The 22279-nt window shown below is 48.3% G+C and overlaps 1 protein-coding gene across 2 annotated transcripts in view; it reads left to right on the top strand.

The window, feature by feature from the left end:
- The window catches only part of Wwc1 (WW and C2 domain containing 1), a 151371-nt gene extending 134478 nt beyond the window's left edge, over positions 1–16893 (top strand). The window contains exons 18-23 of one of the 2 annotated variants that reach the window (XM_028864297.2): positions 3212–3332; positions 4522–4686; positions 12645–12737; positions 14026–14259; positions 14866–14987; positions 16085–16893. In XM_028864297.2, the coding sequence (XP_028720130.1) occupies positions 3212–3332; positions 4522–4686; positions 12645–12737; positions 14026–14259; positions 14866–14987; positions 16085–16151 (802 nt within the window). In that variant the 3' untranslated portion in view covers positions 16152–16893. Of the gene's footprint in view, positions 1–3211; positions 3333–4521; positions 4687–12644; positions 12738–14022; positions 14260–14865; positions 14988–16084 lie in introns of both variants that reach the window. The other variant, XM_037201235.1, reaches the window with a different exon arrangement.
- Positions 16894–22279: the final 5386 nt, after the last annotated feature.

Raw genomic sequence — 22279 nt, 5'->3', positions numbered from 1 at the left:
GGGCCAGCGAGATGGCTCAGTAGGCAAAGGCATTTGCCACCAAGCCTGACGACCTGAGTTCAGTCCCCAGGATCCACCTTGTAAAGGGAGAGAACCAACTCCCGAAAGCTGTCCTCTGACCTCTGACCCCCTCTACGTGTGCTCCGTGCCAGGCTCATGACCTCACTCACCTGCATACATCATACCCAAAATAATCAACTAGAAAGAAAACTCAGGAAAAGAGAGTCTCAAACCTCGGGAAGGCAAAAAGCCTTGATGTGTGTCTCTCTGGGGTGATGTTCACAGGAGGCACTACTGTGCCCCTGAGCCTGAGCGCGTCACCTCTTAACACACGAGGCACAGTGCCTCTCGGGTAGGACTGTTAGATAGGAACACTCCCATCAACAGTGCCTAAAATATCCTGAACTTACGCTCTCCAGCACTTAACTGAACTACTAGACTGACCTAGAATATGTACGTTTCGGGCTGTGGATATCGCTCAGTGGCCTAGCATAAAGAGGTTCAGTCTCCAGCACGGCTGAAATACAGACTAAATGAAGTCCCTGTTCATGAGTTGACAGATACCACTGACCGCTTTGCCTACGGAGCGAGCGTCACTTGCTGGCGTTCTCACTCTGCACAGGGACAGGTCTGTTTCCTAACCCTTCACCAACACGGGATGACATCAGCTGGCATTTTGTGTTGGTGGTTTGGTCTGCTGCACTGGGTGGAAGATGCCGTGTGTGTGTTTTGTTTCTCGGCACTGTTGAGATTGAGTGGGGTTGGTTTGTTTTGTTTTTTTTCCTGTCCTGGAACATTTCAATCAGACTGACAGTGAAATAGTAAAGCCTAGCCCAGCGGTCATGTGCTCAGTTGGGCTAAGCCACCTAGTTCCCCTGTGACACTGGAGGAGGCTGTGAGCCTGTGCAACTCACACTGACGCTGTGGGGTGACCACACCCTCGCTCAGCACTGCTGACTTTCCGAAGCAGCCCAGAAGGGCTGGTGAATGAATCCTGCAGATTGCTCTATGTGCGCACTCGCTGTGGATCTGTGTCTGGGGCTACAGAGAAGACCTCCCCTTATCGCAAGCTCCCTCGCAGTGGAGAAGAATCTCCATCACCGGGCTGTGAACAGACATGGAGGTTGACTCTCCCCGTCGGGGAACCCTCGGGGAGATGCTGTGTTTCCCCGACAGTGAGCCTCACAGCAGACCGTGTGGCACATGCTCGGCTTTGGCTGGGATTCTTGTGGCTCAGCGTGGTGACACACTGTTACACACAGGCCAGGGCCTGGCAGCGATGTGCATCTTTGAGAAGTCAAGATGGGATGAGATGTAAATTACCACCCACCATGTGCGTCTATCAGTGTCATGAATCCTTCTAGCCCTGGAGCCCCGGGGGCAGAGAGCAGTAACATGGCCGAGGCTCTTCAGAGCTGGTACTGGAACAGTTAGCTATACGTATGGAAAAAATTAATTTTTATTCTTATTGCACCTCAATCAAAAATTGATCTGGTTTGGATCATAGAGCTAAAACATCAAAACTGAATGATAAAGCTTTAGCAGACAGTACAGGAAATTCTGTTGGCTGTGATTTAACTCAGTGGGAGAGTGCTTGCCTAAGTGTGCTTAAGGTCCTGAATTCAGTCCCCAGTGTAGCGATAAACAAACAAATATTAAATAAGTGGGGGGCTGGAGAGATGGCTCAGAGGTTAAGAGCACTGACTACTCTTCCAGAGGTCCTGAGTTCAATTCCCAGCACCCACATGGTGGCTCACAACTATCTGTAATGAGATCTGGCACCCTCTTCTGTATACATAATAAATAAATAAATCTTTAAAATAATAATAATAATAAATAAGTGTATAGGAAATGTTTTACAAAGATTTTTGTGGGATGCAAAAAAGCACAAGCTGTAGCTGGAATAAGGCAGACTTATTAGGAGTTCGGAGCAGCCTCAGCTACATGAAACCCTATCTCAAAAATAATAATTAAAATAAAATTAGCAGCAATAAGACGCAAGGCTAGTCCCAGTGGAATGACTGACAGCTGCAAGTGTTGGCGGGGAGCTGGAACCGTAAGTGATGGAACGATTCTGGAGACTACCTTTGCTGGTTCTGTTCAAAGGTAAACGTCCAGCCCTTGACTCAGCTAATCTCTGAACTGTGTATCTTTCTGAGCTAAATTGTCCACCCCTCCAAATTCAGATGGTAAAAGCCCACTGAGTGCCAGTACCTCAGCATGTGACTGCATCTGGAGACAGGACCTTGCAGAGGCAATTAAAGTACAGTAGACCTGATCCAGCCTGATGGGTGTCTTTATAAAAAGAGGAACCGTGGACACACAGAGACACCAGGCACTTGTGAGCACAGAAAAGAGCAAGTGAGCTCAGCAAGGAGTCGCCTGCAAGCCAAGGACAGGGGCTTACTGAACCTCCATCTCAGACATCAGCCTCCGGAACTGTGGGAAACACAGTTCTGTGGTGTGTTTCACTTTGGCAGCCTCAACCAATAATGTAATATCTGATAGAAATGACACCCTGGCTCCATAGCAAAGACTTGCCCACGGGTGTTCATGGAAACTTCAGTCATGGTGACTGAGAGATGGTTGCAGTTCGGTGTTCATGGACTGATGAAATGATAAACACACTACATCCTGTGGAATGTTACTCAGTAATGAAAAGGAAGGGAGCTACTGATGAATGTAGAACCTGGATGAATTTCGAAACATACTCACAGAAGCCAAGGATGCAAGAGCGTGTGTTGTTTGACTCTCCTTATGTGAAACTCGAAAAAAATCAAATTTGATCTGTCATACCAGAAAGCTCCACTGATAGCCACCAGGGAATAGAGGGGAGGCTAGGTAGAAAGGGTAGATAGAAGGCACCTTAACTGACATGGAATGTACTGTATCTCGACACCCCCTTCTGGCTTCTATGGGGACGTGCACCCACATCGTGCACATTCACACACACACACACACACACACACACACACACACACACACACAAATCGGTTGTTTTGTTGAGGTCCTAGTGGGGAAATCTGGGGCATCAGACATGCCAGGAAAATGCTCTGCTTCTGAGCTACAGTCCAGCCCTGTATTGAAGGTTCTTTTGATAAATATCCTTACAATCGTAAGCCTTAGAACCCCTGCCTGGATGGACTGCGGAGCAAGAGAGTGGAGGTGGAATGGTGTCTGGAAGACTAACCATATAGCATTGTCTCCACAGGACATACGAGGAAGAGACCAGCGAGAATGAGGCAGTAGCTGAGGAGGAGGAAGAGGAGGGAGAGGAAGATGTCTTCGCTGAAAAGGTCTCCCCAGAGGCAGAGGAGTACCCAGCATTAAAGGTAAAAAGAACCTGCCAAGGAGGATAATATTTCATCCCAACATCTGGGCTGTCAGAAAAGGCTCCTGGCATCGGGGGGGATGGTTCTCCAAATGGGCAATGTACTCAGAAGTGGCCGTCCCTGCACTTTGAGTCATATTTGGAGACGCACGCAGTGCACCAGAAGGGACTGATGAGTCCCTATCTTTTCTTCTGCCCTCTGTGGTGTCTCTGGTTAGATCACATGGGCCTTGCAGTCACATGGGTCTTAGATCAGAGCCCGACTCTGCCCTTCCCTATATAGTCTTAGATGGCTTCATTCCCACCCAGCCTCCATTTCACCAGCCTTGCTCATAGGCCTGGAAGGGAGATCTCTATTCTCGGAGCCTGCAGGATGCCTGCAGCTAATACTCATGATGGTCTTGAACAGAGCCCTGGGGCAGAGCCTCCAGTGCCTGGCCAGGGGGCTCCTAGAGCAAAACCCAAGCGCTTTTTTTCTGCCTCCTCTACACCAAGGAGTGTCTCTGCAGTTTCTCCCGCCAGAGGGCGCTCTTGTCACATTCAAGCAGGTACTGTTTTTGCTAAGGCAGTTCTGGGCTAAGTGTTTATGCCCATCCTTTGCTGGTGGCTGCAGTGTGCTGGTAGTGAACCTGAGACTGGGCTGTGGAGGGGTGGGGGTGGTGTTTGTTTGCTTTTTCACTCTTTTGATTTTTGGCAGGGTCTCACTATGTAGCCTAGGCTGGCCTTGAACTCAGTTTTCTTAGTGCAGGGATTATAAGCGCGTGCTGCCATGCTTGGCTCTATCGTAGTCTTATAGCCAAAAGGAGGTTTGCTAGTTGCCTCCATGATTCCAAAACAACATTAGAGTTCTTGGCTAAGACCTCGATGGTCTTAGATGTAGCTGGTGCTTAGGTACGGAGGATGGATGGTCAGCGCACCAGAACCTGAGTGCTATCGTGGCTTACTGCAGCTGGTGGTGCCTCCTCCAGCTCCCAGAAGTGCATGCGGTAGCAGAGTGGGGATGAGCACTCTAGCCTGGAATGCCATTCTGGTAGATCCAGCTGACTAAGCTGGCATGGTGAGAGGCCAAGAAGTTCATCTGTGCCTGTGGCCAAAAGTGAAACGGAAGTAGGTTGCCCAGTAGACCGGTAGACTGAGAGAGGGCCCCGAGACTCAGTGGACACAGGTGTCAAGACTGACTTCTTCCTCAGGTGGACAGAGAGACCAACACCGACAGCGTGGCCCCATCCCCCACAGTGGTGCGGCCCAAGGACCGAAGGGTGGGTGCCCCTACACCAGGGCCATTTCTTCGAGGGAATACCATCATCCGCTCCAAGACCTTCTCACCTGGACCCCAGAGCCAGTATGTGTGCCGGGTAAGCAAGCGACGGTACCTTCTCCTCCCCTCGGAACAGCCAGGAGTCTGTTCCGGCTCTGGATACAAATCAGGGTCACTCCCATGGCCTGTTTTACTCTCACAGTGTGCCTTGGGCATCTTCTGGTAGGTTTAATTCTATGGACCTCAGTTTCCCTCACGTGGAGTACACAGGCCCACTTCAGAGGACAGTTTTATGCTTGATTGGCGGATGTAAGAATAAGCTGGCATGTGGGACTGAGTAGATGACTCAGTGGGTAGGAACCCCTGCTGTGCAAGCCTGAGGACTTGAGTTAGAATCTCCTAGCACCCATGTCAAAGCCAGATGTGTGCCTACAACCTCAGCTCTGGGGCCCAGAAACACATGGATCCTGGGACCTCGATACTGGCCAGCCTAGCCAAGCTTTGGGTTCAATGAAAAGACCTTGTCTCAGGGGAATAAAACACAGGGCAATAAAGGAAGGCACCTTGTATAATCCTCTAGCTTCAGGTGCACACACACACACACACACAGAGAGAGAGAGAGAGAGAGAGAGAGAGAGAGAGAGAGAGAGAGAGAAAATAAGCTTTTTTTTTTTTCCTCGAGACAGGGTTTCTCTGCGTAGCTTTGCGCCTTTCCTAGAGCTCACTTGGTAGCCCAGGCTGGCCTCGAACTCACAGAGATTCCCCTGGCTCTGCCTCCCGAGTGCTGGGATTAAAGGCGTGCGCCACCAACGCCCGGTGAAAATAAGCTTTTTAAAGAAAAAAACGAATATGCTATGAGTTCAAGGTCAGCCTAGGCTTACCTAGAGAAACTGTAAAAGCAAACACAGGCAGCAATGTTACCCACCTCACTTTGGTTGTTCAATATTCTTCCCTTTTCGTTAGTATAGATTTTTTTTTTTTTTTTTCTTTTTTTGGTTTTTTTGAGACAGGGTTTCTCTGTGTAGCTTTGCGCCTTTCCTGGAGCTCACTTGGTAGCCCAGGCTGGCCTCGAACTCACAGAGATCCGCCTGCCTCTGCCTCCCGAGTGCTGGTATTAAAGGCGTGCGCCACCAACGCCCGGCAGTATAGATTTCTTTAATGTAGTTATTTAACGAACAAAAGGTCCTAGAAGGCTGTTTTCACTTTTTGATTGTTTTGTTTTGCTTTTAATTTAATGTCTATGGGTATTTTGCCCGCATGTGTGTGTCTATTCATCACATGTGTCTCTGATGCCTAGAGAGGCCAGAAGAGGGTGTCAGATCTTCTGGGACTGGAGTTAAGAGATAATTGTGAGCTGCCATGTGGGTGCTGGGAATTGAACCTGGGTCCTCTGCAAGAGCAGCCAATGCTCTTAACCACTGAGCCATTTCTCTAGCCCATAGAAGGAGTTAAAATGCTAGAAATTTAGATTCTAAGAAGCCAAGCCAGGCGAGAGTGGTCAGAGACTAAAACTTGGAAGAAGTCCCACTCCAGGGTGATGGGTCCAGCCATGTTTAGAAGTGGAAAGCTGGTCTTCTTTTGTCCTCCCAGAGTGTTCTTTAAAAAAAAAAAAAAAAAAAAAGAATTATTTATTTATTTATTACTTATGCAGAAGAGGGCGCCAGATCTCATTACAGATGGTTGTGAGCCACCATGGAGGACTTGAACTCAGGACCTCTCCCAGAGTGTTCTTTAACCAACTGCTTCCTCTTCATTTAACATCCTCCTTGTGCAGACATGTCAAAGGCTTTGTGTATCTATACCACCACAGATGCTCCTGGCAGCTTCGGTTTTGAATTGCATTGCAACATCACTGTTTTCTGGCTCTGTATCCCACAAAACACGACAGAAACCCAGGGCCTGGCTGAGGGTGATGACCCATACCTGTGAGAGCTGCAGGCCGGGTGTGATGCCATGAGCCTGCGATCCCAGTTACTGGGAGAGACAGACAGGATCAGGAATTCTAAGCTATCCTTGGCTGCCTGGCAATTTCAAGGCCAGCCTAGGCTACATAAAACCCTATCTCAAACAGAAATCAAGTGTTCCTATAGAGGAAAAAAATTTTTTTTGTTTTTTGAGACAGAGTTTCTCTGTGTAGCTTTGGCGCCTTTCCTGGAACTCACTCTGTAGCCCAGGCTGGCCTCAAACTCACAGAGATCCACCTGGCTCTGCCTCCGGAGTGCTGGGATTAAAGGCGTTAGCCGCCGCCGCCGCCGCCACCACCACCACCACCACCCAGTGGAAAAATGTTTTAGATAAAGAATGGGAAGACAGGAAAACGTGGTGGTGCAAACCATGACCCCAGGAATCAGAGAGACTGAGGCAAGAGGATCCTGAGTTTCAGGCCAGCCTGGCATACATAGCAAACCCTATCTCAGAAACCAGGGGCTGGCTTGATGGTGTTGCACACCCTACCTGTAGTCTAAGCTGTAGGAGGGCGGATGAGGCAGGAATATCAGGAATTCAAGACCAGACTGGGCTGTAAAACCCCATCCCCACACTCCTCCCGCACACACCCTCCAAAAAGATAGGTAAGGACTGGAGATTTCACTTGATGGCAGACTGCTCGCCCAGCAGCCTAGCATGTGCAAGGCCTTGGGTTTGATGCTCTGTGCTGGGGATAAAAAAGAGAAAGGCAGCCAGGGGGTGGTGGCACACGCCTTTAATCGCAGCACTCGGAGTCGGAGGCAGAGGCAGGTGGTTCTCTGTGAGTTCGAGGCCAGCCTGGACTACCAGGAAAGGCGCAAAGCTACACAGAGAAACCCTGTCTCAAAAAACCAAAAAATAAGAAAGGCTTGGTAAACAGGCCTGCAATCAACCGTACTGTCCTTCCTGTGAGCTCCCTTCCTCACTGTTCACACCCTCCCCTTCCTGCGGAATGACCAGTGAACGTCTCCCCCACCTCCAAACATTCTAATAGACCCCCACAGACATGGCCAGGTGCCTGGCCACACACTGTTGTGGTAGGTGGTAGCTTGATTGCTTTTGAGTTACTGAAACTGAACCCAGGCCTCACCCATACTAGGCAGGAGATCTACCTCAGTCCAATTCCATTCTTTCGATTTAGCTGCTTGTGTTAACATTTTAGCTTAAGAAATTAAAAAGTGATAAAGTTTGACATTAAACTTCAGTCCTTTGGTGGAGGTGGGAAGAGCAGAAGAAGGGATTCTTTGGGCCCCTGAGGCCACATCTTCTCTACTGGCAGCAGTTGGCCTAGGGCTGGGCTCTGCAGCTCACCTGCCGGCCCACGCCCACCCGCAGTCTCTCCCTTCCACCCGGTGACGAGGTCCTCACCGCTTTCCTGGTTACCCAACTCTTCGAACCCTGTCTGGGCCAGTCTACTTTCCTTCCTGCTACTGTGCGTGGAGGGTCTGAGCACCTACCGAGTCCCAGGAGACATTCTGGTTGCTTGGGCTCTAGAATCAGCTGCCGCTCCCATCCAGCCGTGAGGGAAGCATGCCTAAGACAGGCGCATGCCTTCCCTGAGTCCTGGACTAACATGATGCTTGCTAGTGAGGGAAGCATGCCTTCCCTGAGTTCTGGACTAAGGAGATGCTTGCTAGTGAGGGAAGCATGCCTAAGACAGACGCATGCCTTCCCTGAGTCCTGGACTAACGTGATGCTTGCTATACCGTGCCCTGGCCGGACCCTTACAGACCCACTGAGTCCTAAGAGTCAGCACGAACTGCCTTTCTTCATGCTCCTCTAATTCAGAAGGCACCGCACTCGGATGGGGCCACTTAACCTGGCTATTGTTGTGCGGGGAGGAAGGGAATTTCTCGGGGTCCCAGGAGCCCATCTCAAAAGCCTAAAGTTATGAGACTGAGTGGAAAGGCTCATCTTTTCATTACCTCAAACTGCACGAATTAAATTCACTGGGTGCTTATCAGTTTAGTCCCCCTACCCCCACCCCCCCCCCCAAAAAAAAAAACCACCTTCCCTGAAGCCCTTCCCTGTGAAAATGGAGACCGTCTCTTCTGGGTTAAATCTCAAGCTAATCATTCAAGTGGATCAGTATCCGAGGGAGTAACACAGGCCAAGCTCACGTGCTGCCAAGCTCGTAGGAGAGGTGGGATTTCCTGAAGTCACAGACACTGATGTTGGAGACCCTGCCTTCTCCTGAAGGATGCTACAGTTAAGTCAGCTCACAACTGTAGAGAGGAAAACCCAACCAGTGCTTCAAACAGGAGGGCTCCGAAGGATTTAGAGAAGGCTTTAGGGTAACCGCTAAGATCTCGGCTTTTGCAGACTGACTACCTCCCAAGCATGCGGGTGATAATCAAATAAATGGATGCCACTCATCAGAAGTCACACTGTTAGACCCCAAAATCTAGGGTCTCGAGTGGGCGCCCCAAGAACCCAGACTCCAGTCCAGTTGATGCAACAGCACGAGGTTTTCATTGAAGTGACTGTACAGACGGGCTACTCTTGTCCTGAGAGCAAGAGGCACATCTTACTGTAGCCACATGGGGGCTTTTAAAGGAAAAACCCACAAAAACCATAAGATTACAATTCCCATACAATTTCGTTTCACAAGATCATGGTCTGATCATAGAGTGAGTAGTCACGTCCGCATGTACATTTTTCCTGAAACCTCAAGGGGGGTATCAGGGAGTGGAGTTTACACAAAGGTCACAGTGGTCCTTCCTGGAACACTTGCAACTATCCCAGTCACAGTTGAGCACATCTCTTAACAGAAATCTTTTTACATTGTTACATTGTTACAGGGGTGGTTGAGTAATGGCTGAGTCAGGTGGCCCTTGGAACTAGTTTTGTTTTCAGTTCCTTATTTCCTGGGGCTCAGGGGTGTAAGCCTGAAGGGTTAGGGTCTTTCAACACCAAGGGAAATCAGTGGCTGGCTACACTCAGGGAAATGAATGCATGACTCGTCTTTCATCAGGATTAGAATACCGTTAGGATTTTGTTAAGATGGAAAATGGAAGCACATAAGAGAAGTGTTACTCATCTATCCAACCAGTCCAGCAGCCATTTAGTAGCAGCTCTCCTTTATTGGATGTGTATGCATCTATGTGAGTATGTGGCACATGAGTGCAGGTGTCTGTGGAAGCCAGAGAGGCTATTGGATCTCCCAGAGCTAGAGTTACAGATGTGAGCTGTGGCTGTGAGCTACCTGCTATGGGTTGCTGAGAACGGAACTTGGGTCCTCTGCATGTGCTCTTAACCACTGAGCCATCTGTCCAGCCCCGATAGCCATCTGTTATCAGACTGACTTTCATGCTATCAAAATGCTTATGTTCAGTAATCATTATTTTACTTAATAATGACCCAAAGAACAAGAGTCGGGAAGCCTGCCGTTGAGATGCAGCCCAGAAGCTGTACATCTGTCCTTGGTGAAAGGGCAAACATTCTGACTCGAGGAAAGAAAAACTATCATATGCTGAAGTTGCTGACATCTATAGGATCTACACTACAAGGCCCATTGTGTTTGTACCCATTTCATAGATGAAAAAACTGGGGCTCCATGAGTCCGCCCTACTTGACTCCAGGGCACAGAGCCACTAGGTGCAATGCTGGTTACTGTCTCTGGGACTTGCTACCTTCCGCCATTCAGCCTCACCTCCTAAAAGGCTGCCTGTGGCCTCCTTGAGTCTGAGGACAGCTTCTTCCACTTACTTCATGTCACTTGCTTAGCTGCCCTGTCTTGGGGTCCCCACTGGATTCCTAAGTCTGAGACAGGGACAGTCATTACATTGCCTGCAGTGTTCCACAGAGCCTCGGTCTATCAGCAACACTGTGTCGTTTGTTATTAGCTACCTTTAACTTTGATTGCGTGGATGGAGTCTTCTCTTTGTGACCTTATTTTTATTTATCAACTATTATGATTTTACAGCACAAAGGAACTGAACCCAGGGCCCTCATGTATGGTAGGCAAATATTCTACCACTGAGCTATATCCACAGTCTCTTTCACCTTTTATTTTGAGACAGGGTTTCATTTTTTAGCCCAAGCTAGCCTTGAGCCTACTCTACAGCTCAGGCCAACATTGACTTTGTAATCCTTTTGTCCCAGCCTTCTGACTGGCTGGAATTACTGGTCTGCAACCACTGAGTCTGATGCTCCCTGTGACATGAAATTACTGTACTTCTCGGCCTCATTTTTTTCTAGTTTGTAAAGTAGAAGCAGTGATAATATAATGATTCTCTTCCATGTGTGAAACTAAACCTATTGGGATATCTGGAAATAGGGGGAAGTGGCATTCAAGACTAGCATGATAGTGTAGTCATGTGATCCCAGCACTTAGGAGGTGGAGGCAGGAGAGTCAAGCCTAGCTTCAGCTGCATAGAGGGTTTAGGGCCAACCTGGGCTACATGAGACCATGTCTCCAAAACCAAAACCAAACAAAAAGTGAAGTTCAAAAATAATGCATGCTAAATTCAGTTGCCCAGTGGTGGGTGATGCTGGAATTAATTTCTTTTTTTTTTTTTTTCTTTTCTTTTTTTTCTCTCTTTTTTTCTGATGCTGGAATTCAAATGGCAGCATTTGTGGCTGTATCATCTCAGTGGTGACTTCTTGGCACTCAGAGCACTAAACTTTATATATGTTTTATATCACTATCACAAAACGTGCTCAGTCCTTCTAATAGCTCTGTATTGCCTTATTTTAGAAATGAGGAAAAAAGCTCAAAAGGGACATTTCTGAGCGTCTGATTGGCCAAATAAGTATTTGAAAGAAAAAAAAAAAAAGAAGAAGAATGCATCTAGTTTTTCCTGCTGTCTAATAACACAAAAACATCTAGGCCTAAGGATCAATTGTCCCAATAACTTTGGGCAGGAAGGGGCTGTGACACAATTTTAAAAAACAGAGTCACCTTTAATTGAAGCAATAAAGTGTGAGGCCCTCTTCTGGTCCCTCGCACAACCAACTGGCTCCTCTACATGAATTTCACAGTGCTATGCACAGCCAGGGCCCGTGGTAGCACACTGGGCCTTGAAGTGTCCATTTGGTGATCTCTGTTTGTGAACTGTGAAACCATCTTTGTCTCTCTGGAGTGTCATTCAGACAAACATTCCAGAGAATAACTCCGAGCATGGAGTTAGGGGCTCCACACATGTTTGCATCACTGTTACCCTGCTTGTGGCATGGTTCAGACTCTGTTATTGTCATTATCTTTGATAATGATGAATAGTCATGAAAATAATAGCTTTTCAGTCGAGTCCCACAGCAGTGAACTGACAGCTGCCAGGCCGGTGCAGTGATGTGGGCCATGCCAACCCTGCCCCTTTTGCAAATAAGACTCATTCGAGAAATCACGCTGTCCTCATCTGATAGGAAAAGACTATCGTGGATGAGAATGGGGACCCTCTAGGGAAACATGAAAAATGAGCCGATAGAGGGCTTTGAACGGGGGGAAATGGCTGAGCTCACCTCTTGCAGAGCCTGTACGTTCCTTCTCTGTAAAGATGTGGCTCCTCGGCCTTGGAGCAGCCTCTCTGCCCCCCTGCATCCCTTTGCTTGCAGTACTGGAGACCTAGTTTATGCTAACCAGGTGCTATACCACCGAGCTACATCTCTGGCCCACTGTCTCCAAAGTGGTTCTATTTGAGTCACTAAGGGTGGGCTCTCCGGATGACAGGGACAAGTGTCTGTGAGCGTCCCTTCCCATGGTCAGACAGAGGGACGGTGTATCCTGCTGTGGCACTCTCCTCGTCAAACCCCGCCGAGCAGTTCAACAGCTTAGGGCGTGTTCTGTGACTCATGTGCTCCCGTGCCCTGTGTGCAACATGGGGACAGTCCTCACGCGGTGCTGTGAAGACGCAGTGAGGTGCCCCGTCGCATTTGGCACCGTGTGGAGATGACTGTGAGATAGAGCAGCACACACCACGCCTAGTACATGTTTAGCGAATGGTCACTTTAAACAGGCGGGAAGTTCAGAGCAAAGCCTGGAACAGGGAGCTCAGTGTCTGGGTCAAGTTCAGGAAGGTCATCTCCTTCCTGTTCCTGCGGAACCTTCCAGAATGCATCCTTACCATGCCCGGTTTGCTTTCTCTCTTGCAGCTGAATCGAAGTGACAGTGATAGTTCCACTCTGTCCAAGAAGCCACCTTTTGTTCGGAACTCCCTGGAACGTCGAAGCGTCCGGATGAAGCGGGTAAGAGTCACCCTGGAGCTCTCCGTGTGCCTGTTGCTTCATTTCTGGGAAGCCTGTGGATAGCCCAGGGCTGGTGTGTCAGGGAGAAGGGAGAGGGAGTGGGACGGGGCGGGCAGGATGGCGTCTGCCGGTAAAGATGCTTGCCGCATGACCCTGATGACTGAGATGGATCCTGGGAACCCATGTGAAAATCTAAGGAGAGAACCAACTTCTCAAAAGTGTCCTTTTACCTCTACATACCCACCATATATGCACACACCTGTATTCTCGGGTGTGCGTGCACATGCACAATGACAGCTAGACAGAGAGACAGGTGTTCACTCTGGAAGAATATTCTAGAACTTCCACATTCAACTATTTTATGCTTGTTGGGGGCTGGGAAAATGACTCAGTGGGTAAGAGCACTTGTTTTATAAGCATGAGAACTCAAGTTTGAATCCCCACATAAAAAGCCAGGCATGCCTGTGTCTGCCTGTCACCCCAGAACGAGGGGGGGGGGAATGAGTGGCTCCTGAGAGCTCATTAGGCAGGCCTAACCAAAATGGCAAGTCCTGGCTCAGTACCCCATCTCAAGGCAATAAGAATGGGGAAAGACACCCAACACTCTGTTCTGGCCCCTTACTAAACACTATGACTGGTGACCAACCCTTTAGCATATGGGCCTTCTTAAGCCCCAGCCATGACTCTAGAGATCAGGGACAGGGTGCTTGCCTAGTGTGTGCGAAGGCTAGTACTATAAAACAACACACTCAAACAATAGCACAACCTAGAATGTCCACAGGCTATGAGACTGCCTTCAGACATGGATTGACCCAAGAACTGAAAGAATACCAGCGGCCTCTTGCCCGCCCGACACTCCTCCTGCCAGAGAGCCGAGTTAAACAGGGTTGGGCTGCCGCAGGCTCACAGTCAAGGGGATGTGCAGTACCACGTGTGCTGAGAACAGAACCCGAGGACAGGACAGCAACAGACACCACTGTGCAAATGCTGAGAGCACTGTGCTGGAATCTCGGCTTTCCCACTCGGGCTCCGCCCACTTTAACGTAGAGCCTCATCTGTGCAGATAGTAACAGCTGGGTCCTCGGAGGGCCATGGTGAAGCAGGGTCACTGGAGCAGAGTACCTTGTACATCGGACACACGCTGTATGACTGACTGTGAGAGTGTGTTCTGTAAGAGGGGGTGCCTGCACATAAAGGAAGGCAGGTCTTGGGGTTCGGGGGACGAGGATCTGTGGGATTTCTGGGCTAAGCCCTCTAGTGGGTGTGCGCATCATCTCCACCCCAGCAGCCCTCATCCGTCAAGTCCCTGCGCACAGAGCGCCTGATCCGCACCTCGCTGGACCTGGAACTAGACCTGCAGGCCACAAGGACCTGGCACAGCCAGCTGACTCAGGAGATCTCGGTGCTAAAGGAGCTGAAGGAGCATTTGGAGCAGGCCAAGAACCGTGGGGAGAAGGAGCTGCCACAGTGGTTACGTGAAGATGAGCGCTTCCGCCTGCTGCTGAGGATGCTGGAGAAGAGGGTAAGTACCACTGGCTGGCTGCCTTTAACAGCCCTGTGATGCCACCGCGGGTCCCCCGAGGGTGTTCAGGGACCCAGGCAGCCCTTGACTTGGCTCAACAGGTGTTATCGTTGATGGTTGTATGTGAGTGATTGTGATTCAGGGTTACTCTCCAATAATCCTTCATCGGATGTAGCAAGTACCTCATCCAAGTGGGCCATGCACTTAACAGAAGGCTGAAGCAGGAGAGTTACCACGAGTTCAACACCTGCCTAGACCATATAGTGAGTGCTAGTCTAGACTAAACTAGAGTGAAACCCTGTCTCCAATACAAACACAAAAAACGATCTTTTTCTTGGTCTGTGAAATTGAAGCCACCATAAAATCTCCCCTTCCGGGCACCTGAGGAGTAGGTAAGAAAGTACACTTGTCTCATTTCCTACAGGCACACAGGGGACTTCTGTTCCCTGGCCCCATGCTCAGGCCTCATAGGTAGATGATGTGCACATAGCCCATTATCCTTCTACATAAAGCAGATCCCACGGTACAGAGTCCACCTCGCGGATGTCAAGTCCTACAGAGCAGGGGACTCTCCCATGTGAAACCCTTGTTCTCTCTGCCTCGCAGGTGGATCGTGCAGAGCACAGGACCGAGCTGCAGACAGACAAGATGATGAGGGCGGCTGCCAAGGATGTGCACAGGCTTCGGGGCCAGAGCTGTAAGGAGCCGCCGGAAGTGCAGTCTTTCAGGTGAGTCGATGATCCCCGAGGATGCCTTCCGCTACCCAGCCAGCCCATCTTTGCTGGCCTCACTGCTCCCAGGCCGCGCTCCTGGGCTCTGCCTCTGTTGCAAGCAGAGCGGTAGCCTGCACTGGAACAGCTGTTCATTCTCTGCCAGGCTCCCATAACGCTGTGAGCACTGTGGTGCTGTTCTCCGTCCCTGCACGACTCAGCCCAATTTGTGAGATCCTGTTGTTTAATGAATGAGCCACCTGCTCCAGCCTTGCCTCTTAGCCTTCCCGGTACTGGTAATGGCAGAGGCCTGGCTAGGGAGAAAAGGGCCTGGGGTGGGGGGTGGGGTGCTATGGATGCTCACCTCATTTCCTGGCTTTGCCTGGCTGCCTGCCTGATAGGATCACAGCTGTGCGCTTGCCTTGCTGGGCCTATACGTGTCAGAGGAGGGTCACAAATGCCATTTGGTCCGGGCCTCCCAAAACAAAGGGATTTAGAGTTCCCCTCTATCCACCGTATTGTGAGTTCAAGGGCATCCTGGGATTCATGAGACCCTGTCTCAAACACCCAAAATATAAAAATAAATTAATGTTCATATGCACACAAATGTGTGAGAAGTGTGTGTGTGTGTGTGTGTGTGTGTGTGTGTGTGTGTGTGTGTTTCCTGTGTTGAACAAAAGATAGTTGATCATGCTAATGGATCTCTAACCAGGCATGATTTTGTCTCCTATGTCACTGAAGGGGACATGTGACTATGTTAATACTTTTTTTTTTTTTTGAGATGGGTCTATGTTCTATACCATATGTTTCTCCATCGGCCTCTCATGTTGCTGGGATCAGAAGCATGTACCACTATGCTCAGAGCCCACAGGTTTCAGATTTCACAGTCAGAGTTCAGACCTGCTGATGGCATTTACCAGCAGCCGGGACTATCAATAAATATCCTACAGTATATAGCCAAGAGTGACCCAGCCCAGGGATTGGGATGTCACTCAGTGGCAGACTGTGTGCTTGGCAAACATGATGCCCTGAGTTTCAGACCCAAAGCAGAAAGACTTCTCCTGTCCATGTATATTCCAAGGGAGTCTGAGACACCTACCTGTTCTCCATCACAGGGAGAAGATGGCATTTTTCACCCGGCCTCGGATGAACATCCCAGCTCTCTCTGCAGATGATGTCTAACCACCAGAAAAGTATTTCTTTGTTGCCCGGACCATGCTGTGAAGGTTGACTGTGGCTAAAGTTATTTATGAGGCATTATATGAAGGTACCAAGTCACAAGTCCCCACGCTCTCTTACTGGTTTGCAGACAGACAGACAGACTTCTAAGTTCAGGTTTTCTTGTTATATTTAAACAATGACAAAATAACCATAACAACAACAAAAAACCAAACAAACAAAAAAACCAGCATTCAAATGACAAGATTGTATAGTTTGTATATTTAGGAATGTATTTTTGGGAAAGAAAATTTAAATGAACTAAAGCAGTATCAAGCGACTGCTATTCTTTAAATTGTCTAGACTTTTCTTTTTGTACAGCAACAACTTTTAGAGATTTCCCTGCAATAAAAAGTCGTGTTTGAGGAGCCATCACCCTCAAAAAGAAGTGCTGTAGATGGCACAGCACAGCTAACCTGCCCTCGTTAACGTATTTTGTACAATATTACAAAGAGGAGAATGTACAGAAACCGTGGGGGGGATCCCAAGATCGTCCACAGATCGTTGTGAGCTGTGATGTGTTTTTAATGTGGCCACCTGACCTGAAGCAGGCAGCGTGGAGCTGGCTGAGCAAGGCCAGCCCAAACCGGTGACAGGCTGCACCCAACTCGGACGCCCAGTGAAGCCGCTGACGGAGTGGGGGGAGGGCTGTGGAGAACTGCATTTGGATTTCTCTCTATCAATAAAGTGGCCTTTTAAGAAAGCATTTCATGTCATGTGTTTCCCTGGAATCCTTCGCTTTTGTTGTTGTTGTTTGCTTGTTTGTTTGTTTTCGAGACAGGGTTTCTCTGTGTAGTTTCGGTGCCTGTCCTGGATCTCGCTCTGTAGACCAGGCTGGCCTCGAACTCACAGAGATCCACCTGGCTCTGCCTCCCGAGTGCTGGGATTAAAGGCGTGTGCTGCTGCCACCACCACCACCTGGCAAATCCTTTCGTTTTTCTGTCTCTGGTTTCGTTCACCTCCCAATCCTGCCAAGTTTGTTGGTTTTCTCTTTTATTTTGCTTTTTCTACCCATTCATTCACTGGATTAATGTGACTGCTCAGCTCTTTGGGAACGGAAGGTCTGATAACATATGCCTGTGATCCCGGCACCTGAGAGGTAGAGGCAGGAGTTCAAGAACATCTCGGCAAGCCAGGCGGTGGCGCACGCCTTTAGTCCCAGCACTTGGGAGGCAGAGCCAGGGCGATCTCTATGAGTTCGAGGCTAGCCCAGTCTACAGAGCAAAATCCAGGACAGGCACCAAAACAACACAGAGAAACCCTGTCTTGAAAAAAAAAAAAGAAAAAAGAAAAAAGAAAAACATCTTCTCAACAGGAAAACCTGTCTTAAAAAAAAACTGAGACTGGGGAGATGGCTCAGTGGATGCTCTTCCATGTGACCAGTTTTTGATTCCCAGCACCCACATGGTGGCTCACAATTGTATGTAACTCTAGTTCCAGGGTCTTGACACCCTCTTCTGGCCTCTTTGGGTACTGCATGCACATGGTACACAGACATACATGCACACACAACACCCATACACCTAAAAAAATAAATGACTAATGGGGCTGGCGAGATGGCTCAGCAGTTAAGAATTCTTGCTGCTCTGTCAGAGGACTGGAGACTGGTACACAGACCCCACATCAGTCAGCTCACAACCACTTGGAGCTCTACCTGCACTCATGTGCACATACCCACATGTGACACACACAAGGACACACAATTAAAAGTAATAAAAGGTTTAAACCTAGTTTCATTGTTGTAAAAGGTAATACCTAACCATAGCAAGTCCAAAGGCTACACAATAGCTCTAGCACCACATCTTTCCCCTCACCAACGCATCTCAACACTATTTAAAAGTTTATTTTTTGGCTGGCTTATCTTTGCAATATCCTATACAGAAGGTACTATTATGATCATCCCTATTTTATGATCTGGGGTTATGTTTTGAGATGGGGTCTCACTATGTAGCTCAAACTGACCTCAAGCTCAGAGCAACTGTCTTGCTTCAGCCTCTCTGAGATTATCAGCCTGACTTCACGGGGAGAGAGATTTATTTTTGTTTTATGTGTATGGGTGCTTTTCCTGCATGGATGCTTGTGTACCATGTGGGTGCTGTGCCTATAGGAACCAGAGGGGGCAATGGATTCCCCTGGAACTGGAGTTACAGGCAGTTATTAGCCATCATGTGGATGCTATAAAATTCCAGTCTTCTGGGATAAGTCAATGCTTTTTTTGTTTGTTTTGTTTTTAGTTTTTTGTTTTGTTTTGTTTTTCACTTTTTTAAAAAAAAGATTTTTTTATTTATTATGTATACAGCATATATGACAGCAGGCCAGAAGAGGGCGCCAGACCTTATTACAGATAATTATGAGCCACCATGTGGTTGCTGGGAATTGAATTCAGGACCTCTGGAAGAGCAGTCAGTGCTCTTAGCCTCTGAGCCATTTCTCCAGCCCAAATATTTGTTTATATTATTATTGTTATTTTCTTCGAGACAACATTTCTTTGTAGCTTTGGAGCCTGTCCTGGAACTCACTTGTAGACCAGGCTGGCCTCAAACTCACAGAGATCCGCCTGGCTCTGCCTCCCAAGTGCTCCTCTGCCTCCCCAAGTGCTGGGATTAAAGGCGTGCACCACCACCACCACCACCACCACCACCACCACCACCACCACCACCACCCAGCTGGCACACACTTTTAATCCCAGCACATGGCAGAGTGGGACCAATATCTGGGAGTTTGGGGTGAACCTGTTCTACACAGCAAGTTCCAGGGCTACGTAGTGAAACCTTATCCCCACCACTACCACCTGCCCAAAAAAAGAGGCACAAAGCCCTGGGTTCAATCCCAGCACTGGAAGAAAAGAATTAAAGACCCATTGTCTTGTAGTCCAAGCTGCCTTTTAATTCATTATGTAGTCAAGGCTGACCTTGAACTCTTGATTCTACTGCCTCTACTTCTCAAGTTCTGGGATTTCAGGCATGGATTACCATGTTCATCAAGGATGACCTTGAACTCCTGATGCTCCTGCTTCCACCTCCCAAATGCTAGGATTGCAATGTATTATTCTGCCACATCCAGGTCATTGCTAACTTATGTGTACACTGCCAAAGCTGAGCATGGTTATAACCCCAGTACTTACCAGGTCATAAATTCAAGGCCACCATGGGTTATGTAAGAGAGTTCCAGGCCAGCCAGAGCTGTAAGTCAGTCTCAGAAGATAAAAAAAAAAAAAAAGAAAGAAAGAAAAAAATTGAAAATAAGTTCTGTCCAATTCCTCTCTTTGTCCATCCTTTCTTACGTGTTGACTGTCACTGTGGATAAATTACTGCATACGGTTTTTAAATGCACCATCAGAGCTCCATATAAACTAAAAAAACATGCTGCCCAGACATTTAGTTCCTGCATGGTCATCGTCCCCAGTGCTTGAAAGGCAACAGAAAAGACAAGACTTTGGACATTAAAGCCCTGTGTTGTTTATCCAATGTCTACTGTTGTGGCTCAAATTACTGAGATCCACTCTCGACTGTTGTCGCCCACAGTGCTGAGATCTGCTCTCTGTTGTTACAGACCCACAGTGCTGAGATCCACTCTCCACTGGTGTAGATCCACAGTGCTGAGATCTGCTCTCTGTTGTTACAGACCCACAGTGCTGAGATCCACTCTCCACTGGTGTAGACCCACAATGTTAAGCCACAGTAGTAAAGTTTATAGTTTACTCATTAGGGATAACTCATTTTCATATCTTTGGCCTTTACCATTAGTACAGTTATTCCCAGTGTACTTTGGACTAAATAAATGTATTAGTGGGACTATGGTAAGGACAGTCATCCCTTTACTATCAACCACAGCATAGTGGGTAAATGAAGCTAATTGGAAATAGGTCACAGGCTTGACATTATGGAACTTCTTGCCAATACTTGCATGTACCTGATTCCCTCGTTTAATGTCTCATGCACCAGACATACCTCGTTCACTACTTCAGCTCCTGAGCCAGAGTGTTCCCTAATACATGATCGATACTTCAACAATTACTTAGTGACTAGCTGAAGTGAAGGCCACAGTCTTTCCAGTCTTGTTATGGAGACATTTCTCAGTGGTTTGTGACCCTTCCTTCCTTCCTTCCTCCCTTCTTTTCTTCCTTCCTTCCTTCCCTCCCTCCTCCTTTCTCTCTCTCTCTCTCTCTCTCTCTCTCTCTCTCTCTCTCTCTCTCTCTATTGTATCTGGGTGTTTTGTCTGCACATATGCCTGCACACCAGAAGAGAGCATCAGATCCCTTGGAAATATATGTTTATAGATGCTTGTGCATTGCCATGTGGGTGATGGGAATCAAACTCGGGTCCTCTGGAAAAACAGCAGTGCTCTCAACCACTAAGCCTTCTCTCCAGTCCAACAATATATTTATTTAATATATAGCATCTATAACCAGCATACTAAGCCCACAGATTCATAAATGTTGTTTAGGATGACAAAATTAATAAATTTTAAGGTAGCCGGGTGGTGTGGTGGTGGTGGTGGTGGTGGTGGTGGTGGTGGTGGTGTTGCACACCTTTAATCCCAGTACTCAGGAGACAGAGGCAGGTGGATCTCTGTGAGTTCAAGGCCAGCCTGGTCTACAGAGTGAGTTCCAGGACTCAGAACTGCTTCACTAAAGAAAGCTTGCCTGGGGGGGGGACAGAAAGAACAAAAGAAAAGGAAGGAAGGAAGGGAAAGAAAGAAAGAAAGAAAGAAAGAAAGGAAGGAAGGAAGGAAGGAAGGAAGGAAGAAAGGAAGGAAGAAAGAGAGAAAGAGAGAAAAAGAGAAGGAAAGAAGGAAAGAAAGAAAGTTTGAGGTAAACTAAGTCCATCTTGGTGGTAAATTCAGTTTTCTTAGCCCTTGGGAGGTAGAAGAAAAGTCAGAAGTTCAAGACCATCCCTCCACTACACAGTGCCAGGCTACCCTGAGCTACCTCTTTGAAACAAGGCAGTGGGGCCTGAGGGAAGCTGCAGGGAGCTGCCTGGCCCAAGCGATTCTATCATATTACTTTCTTGGTAATTAAAACAGATTGCTAGTGTGGCATGGTAGTGCATACCTGTTGTCACTGTGCTAAGGAGGCTGAAGCAGGGGCATGGAGAGTTGGAGGCTAGAATGGACTACAAAGTGTTGTCTCAAAACGCGCGCGCACACACACACACACACACACACAGGTTGGGGATTTAGCTCAGTGGTAGAGTGCTTGCCTAGAAGGCCCTGGGTTCGGTCCTCAGCTCCAGAAAACACACACACTCCATACACATAACAATGAAAACTGTTGCTTATTTTGTCCTTCCCTTTCAGACAGTCTGTAAGTTTGAGGACCTTTTCTGTCATTCATTCTTGACATCCTCATACCCTGGAGATAGTGTCTAGTTCATTCATGTGAACAACAATAACAACAACAACAAGCTTGTTTACCAGGAGGGTGGGTTTAGGGGTTCTGTGCCCAAGTCTGTGCCTTGAGAGACAGAGTCTACGCACATGCCCCCACACCAGTCCAAGCACAGGGCAGCTTTGGCCTAAGGCTCTGCGATGGCTATTCTTGGTTGTCAACTTGACTCTATCTGGAATGAACTATAATTCAGAAATGGAGGGCACCCTGTGATCCAGGTCTTGAGGCAAGTGGATCACATGCCTTTAATCCAGACCTTGAGGCTGGAAGGCACACCTTTAATCTGGGCCATACCTTCTCCTGGAAGCCCATAGAACGACAATGAAAGAAGCAAGGGTTCGTTCTTTTGGCCTGCTTGTCCTTGCCATCTCAGCACATCCATTCCAGTGGAGACATCCATTCTTGTGGGACTGAGCAGCTACTAGAGTCTTTCCATTCACAACTAGCCATCGTTGCACTGCAGCCTGTAAGTCATTCCAGTAAATTCCGGGGGTGGGGGGAGAAGGAGAGGAAGAGAGAGAGATTCATTCTGTGAGTTCTGTGACTCTAGGAACAGGCTCCTAAAATCCATCCTGCCTGGCCCCATCATCAGTGAGCTATGTAGCAAGCACGCAGTCCTCCGCCTCTCTCGCAGTGCCTCCTGGATCCCGCCAGGGGGCAGCAGAGGGCGCACTGTGAACGACTTGAAACTAGTAATGGGTCC

Source organism: Peromyscus leucopus, chromosome 8b (assembly GCF_004664715.2).
Source record: "Peromyscus leucopus breed LL Stock chromosome 8b, UCI_PerLeu_2.1, whole genome shotgun sequence".
NCBI classification, from domain to species: Eukaryota; Metazoa; Chordata; class Mammalia; order Rodentia; family Cricetidae; genus Peromyscus; species Peromyscus leucopus.
The sequence above is the reverse complement of the archived record's forward strand: the minus strand, read 5'-3'. Positions and strand labels throughout refer to the sequence as shown.